The 5,661-nt window shown below is 41.7% G+C and overlaps 1 protein-coding gene across 1 annotated transcript; it reads right to left on the bottom strand.

The window, feature by feature from the left end:
* Positions 1-205: 205 nt before the first annotated feature.
* LOC306916584 (NADH-cytochrome b5 reductase 3-like) lies at positions 206-5,260 on the bottom strand. The gene is made up of 9 exons (XM_079494515.1): positions 5,052-5,260; positions 4,008-4,133; positions 3,428-3,500; positions 2,524-2,630; positions 2,295-2,424; positions 1,881-1,964; positions 1,540-1,625; positions 1,092-1,191; positions 206-608 (listed from the first exon to the last, which is right to left on the bottom strand). The coding sequence occupies exons 1-9, from the start codon at positions 5,070-5,072 to the stop codon at positions 436-438; spliced, it is 900 nt and encodes a 299-aa protein (XP_079350641.1). The 5' UTR covers positions 5,073-5,260; the 3' UTR covers positions 206-435.
* Between the last annotated feature and the right edge of the window lie 401 nt (positions 5,261-5,661).

Below are 5,661 nucleotides of genomic sequence, written 5' to 3'. Positions count from 1 at the left end.
CAGTTGATTAGAAATGTATATTCTAATTAGCTTGTATTATTTTAGCAAACTGTCAAAATTCGGATATATTGGGGTACTCTTGTACTATAGGGACCGAACAATGAGGACTGTTTTTAAATTATCAAATTCTATTCAACTATAGAATATATCTCACTAAAATGTGGAGTTACTGGCATTAACTACAGCACACAACCCAAACCTCTACCAAAGTATAATTTAGCTTTATTAACATTCAACATTAACATGAAATGGTCCAACTTGAATTCAAAAATATATATATCTAGTGCAATTACAACCGCAGCAAGAATAGTGCTTAAATGCTTTAGGGTTGGATATGTTTACGCCACAAGGCGCCCGCTATTTGCCTCAGGGTCGAGTCTTCGGCGTTAAACCCCGATATATCGATGCTGCTCAGTGTGCTCAGTGCTGAAGCCTCTAGAAGCTGAACCGCTGGCTGTTGGAGTGGCCAACCTTATCCAGATTGGGGTTGCAGGCAAACTGGATCATAGGAGGCGGTCCACACAAGAGGATGATGGTGTCGTCGCTGGGTGGAGGCAGGTGGTCCCTCACCATCTCTTCACTGATAAAGCCTTGGCTGTATTCCCAGTCTGAAACAGACAAGGGGTTGGGTTTAAGCAGATAGCAGACGGGATTTCAAACAAAGCAAAATGCAGCAGGGTAGTATTATTACTGGCCTACAGAAAAGTCACAACTAAATCTGATTCCCTCAACGGTCATCGTCTATTCTGGATTAGAGCAGCACCGGATTATTCTGTTTAGTTTACAGCAGTGGTTCTCAAACGTTTTCATGTTAAGGCCCCCAAATTAATATGTATTTGGCCACAGACCCCCTCATCTGAAAATATATTGTGCCAGATTCCTCCATACAAGATTTGTGGTGTTCAAAGGTTTCAAAAAAATATTCCCAATTTTACACATTTCTTTCGAGATTATTATTTTTAAATAGCAGATCTTCAAACTCACAGCGCGCCATGACACATTGTGAGTTTATACAGTTATAGATGGGGTTAAAGTGGTCAAACAAGATTTTGTGGGATCTGGTCTGGATACTCTACAGTAGCTTTTCTTACCCACGGGTGCCTGGTCCACGGTGAACCACAGTTTAAAGCGGTCAGGGTTGACGGCCGCAATCTCTTCCAACTCTGGTCGAAGCAAGATGTCTTTCACAGTCTGTGGGGTGGGGCAGTTGTGGTATTTTTAGTAACTCGCCCAAGGGTGGCCTCTCTTTACTAGAGATTACGCATTCCCATCAGAGAGCAAATGGCAGATGATGACACTATCATTCTTAGTTGTGAACATTTTGAATTAAAGAAAGATCAGACCCGTCTGAAGTGAGTGGTACTGTACTGTACAAGCCCTCCTCCCTGGCCTGTGTGTGTTAGGCAGTGCAACAGTGACACTTGGTGGTGAACAAACGCTATAACGCTATTTTCGTGCTCGGACACAGCCACAGCCAAAAAAACATCTAGTGTTGCAAATTGCAGCTAGTATTGACCACAGAGTGCTTGTGAAATTCACCTGGTTGGCAAAGAGGAGGTGACACACGGTGGTGTCCTGAGGATCCTTCACCACAGCTGTGACGAGCTGCAGCATGGGAGTGATCCCTGAATCAAATGCACATAGTACCACAACATTAACAGCAGCAACGTTTTGTCAATGTTTAGACAATGTTCTAACAAAGTGTTGAATAAATAACATCATAATTTGAGAATTGTTTTAAATTCATGCTCTACTTTTGAAATATCGAATAACAATATAATTCTCAGGGTGTGACGAATCTACTTTGGTAAAATCAGTGGTTTCGGATGTGGATGTCAACGTGTTTTGTGGAACGGGAACATTTCTGAATGAAGCCTTACCCGTTCCACCAGCAATCAAGCCCACTTGTGTGGCTTTCTTTATCACAGCTGGCGACTTCTTATCCTCTTGGATAGCAAATGTACCTGTTGGGAGACCGACAGCCACAATATTCAAGATATTATCTATTGTTCCTTGCCATTGAGCACATACATTACAAATCACCTTGCACTAACCGCAATGTACCTGGATGTTTGAGATTATTGTATGTATGTTCATTGAAGAAGTTTTACATGGGTTTAGTGTCGCTGTGAATGCCGTCTCGGCGTGTACCGAGAATGGGATAAATCGCAAGGAGTGTTCTATGTGTAATGTATGGCATATCAGTCATTCTAAGGTTGGTAAATGAGTTGAGACTTGACATCATTAAGTTACCTATGAAAGCTATACTGTGATGCCACAGTCACGCCTCTCACCTTTGCCCTTGTAGACGATCAGGCCACTGGGCCCTCTGAAATCGATCGTGTCGTTGATCTTGAGGCTCTCCAAATACTGACTCATCTTCCCACCTTCTGGATACTTGGGATTGACATCCTTGAAGTAAATCTGAGAACCGAATGGGAAAATTTGATTTAGAGAAATGCATGGATATTCAACCTAGCACAAATTCCTAGCAAAGATATTAAGTTGCTCTGAAGTCTCTACCTTCACTACCAGGTCTACGTAGCCTTTGTCGTCATCGCTGGACACGGGTGTGTATGGCCGAACGACCAGCTTTCCATCTATTTTGGTAGACAGATAAATGTGCTGCCCTGGAAGCAACAACACAGATGAAAGGATTAGTAGTGACAGTGTTCCAGAACTTATTTGACAGTAGGACAATGATTAACAAGGAGTGTATGAATACCAAACGAGTCGCCCCTTTACCAACTCGCCCCGGGCGTACAGCCTGCGGAACTGCACGGCCTGGTATTCCTAAAGTAAATAATGCTTAAACGGTTCAACCTAACCTTAACCTCAGTAAACCTATGCCTAAACCTAACCTTAACCTCAGTAAAACTAGGCCTAACCCTAAACGTATTTCTAACCTTATTCTCAGTAAAACAAAATAAAGAATACAAGAACCGCGGCACAGAGAAAAAAATCGAGGGGCGAGATGGTTTAGGGGCAACCGTACCTAATGCAGAGTGTACTGCCAGAAGAATACAAGTTATCAGCCATAGACAGTGTTGCATTGGTCATTGCGGTACCAAGACGTCCCCCCAAACATTTTTCAGGAACACTCAAGCACACACATGCATCGATTAAAAACAACTATAAGTTCAGTAGTTCACACCTCAACAAAGTTTTCAAAAGCTGCCGACTGCTGAGTGTCACAGCAGCGTGAATTAACATAGGAATGAGCCTGGATGCATATCAAGGGTCCATTTTACGTGACCTGGTAAATCCTATAATGTAGATGTTAAGCGACGTGCACGTGATGTCACTAGCGTCCCACCAAAGATAAAATCACAAATCCGGGCCTCTAGAACAGGCCAGCTAAAGAACCCGTATTTTAAGTCTTGGAAATCAATATCCAAAGTCTCCAAAGTGAATCGGAAATACTAACCGATGGGGAGTCCAAGGATGTGCTCTGGAGATGGCAGAGCAAAACGGAATTTCCTTGTGTCATGGCTGACAATCTGCAACGCAAGCAAATAAGAAAAACCAAGGCATTAAAATCATACAAAAGCACATGTAAATGACACTGTTATTCCGAGTTCACAATGATTTTAACACAGATTATCCAGCCGCGCTTGGTTTTCAAGTTCTGTGAGGGTTTCATTCGTTAAATTACTACCTGCCCACATATCAAGAATGGAATACTTTCTGAATAATGACAGTTGCTACAGTATAATCAATTCAAACAAGACAATAAGCAATATGGATGAAAAGACATTATGTACCAGCTTGCATGACTTAATCATGTATTAATTGTTCTCTACAGGAAAGCAACGTTATGAAAACTACAATCCAGAACGTATTTATCAGTAAGGACACTTAATTACAAGGAGCAGGCCTACTGCCTGAAGCGCAAAACCTCTGCAGTAACGTGGTGGTCTCTCACAAGAAGATGCAGAGGACACGAAACGTAAGGATGCAGCAATAATATTATCTTTGAGAGTGGGGACATGCAGATATACATTTACCTGTTTGTCTATCATCCGTAGTGCAACCTTAACGTTTGGGTCCTCTAATGTGAGGGCTGGCCTCCTCTTGGGGAAGAGCAGTCTAAATATGAGGTTTATGATGGAGTCAATGCCACCCCGGATCAGCTGTATTGATGAGGATAAAAAATATATATAAACATACGTTATGATTTATAGTGGTTCTTAATTAACCTGGGGGTCCCCACATGATTCTTTTCAGGTGACAGTGAAGTGACAATTTAAGGACTTTAATAAAATAAAAAAGACCATATACTGCATCAAAACTAGGTAATCAACAAACTATACAATAAAAATCACACCCGTGTGAACTGAGTGGTGTAAGGTCTTATATAGCCTGTCTGACGTAATGAAATCACACCCTGGTGAACAGGGTGAACATAGCAACCATGCAAATTTTTTCTGCACAGACTAACAAAGCCAGTTGTAGGAGTGGTTTACACCACTCAAAAACTGGTCAAACATTGGCCAAATTGTCAAATAAGAAGTTGTGAGCTTGTGGATCTGTTATATTCACAGTAATTCAATTACTGTGAAAATAACAGATCCACAAGCTTATTATACATGGAACCGAGTCAAACTAAATGTAATGCCTCAACTCCTACAGTTCCAACTAAGTGACATGTCGCCGAAGATAGCCGATCTTATCTACACACAAAGCTTGAAACGCCTCGCATTTGTGAGCTTGTATAGATGCAGGGATATTTGGGCGAGCGGCACCGTCGTACGACGACGTGTAAAACCGACCAGGCTTTAAGATGAGATATAACACACATGTATTTAAGCTGCCTCTAAAAGCCTCCAAAAGTCCTTTTAGGGCGTTGTCACTCCCATGAATCGTTCCCTCCTTGCACAGGAGAAATGAGTCATCATGGGATAGTTTTCTGGCCGCTAGCCTTTCCTCTGTGTGGACATCATGCTAACCAATAAGGCAAGTTATCATTAGCATTAGCATGCTGCGATGGGAAGAATATTGTTCGTTTTAGAACATGATGAATGACGGTTGTTGTTTGTTTGTATACTTACACCAACGATGTAAGACAGCATCTTCGTTTCAGAATGAGAACCCGCGGGGTCCGTTTGTTTATCGGTGCAACAAAAACAAGCAAATGGCTTGATGTTTTACGCGAACCGTACAGTGAGTGTACACAGGGGGAGAGCTGTCAGAGAAGTGTCAGTTGTTTAAACTGGTGAACTCAACTGAACTGCTGCTCGCTACACTTCCGCATTATTATAACGTCTCCACCGCCCTTCCTTCATAATAAAAGGCGTACGTCTCTCGTCGTTCCATCACAATAAAATACCTCTCAGCATTTGAGCCACCATTTGATGAGATTTATAGCGTCTCGGACTCAAAACGTTGTGATCGTTGGATGTTGTCGATGTTAGTACCATCATGGTACGATTGTCGAGAGATAACATTGATCAAAATAACAATTCTTCTACATTAGTAAATTAACTTAAGAAAAGCAGATGTTTAACAATAATTGAACTCTTGAGCGTAAAATGAAACCAAAACCTTATTTTTGTTTCATTTGACGCTCTCAAGAGTTAAAGATATATAAGGGTCCATTTGGTTACCAACTCTCCATCATTTAGCTGTGAACCCCCTCAAGGACCACTGTCACTGATGGTC

Source organism: Electrona antarctica (genome assembly GCF_951216825.1).
Source record: "Electrona antarctica genome assembly, chromosome: 23".
In the NCBI taxonomy this organism is placed as follows: Eukaryota; Metazoa; Chordata; class Actinopteri; order Myctophiformes; family Myctophidae; genus Electrona; species Electrona antarctica.
This window is presented reverse-complemented; position numbering and strand designations above follow the sequence as displayed.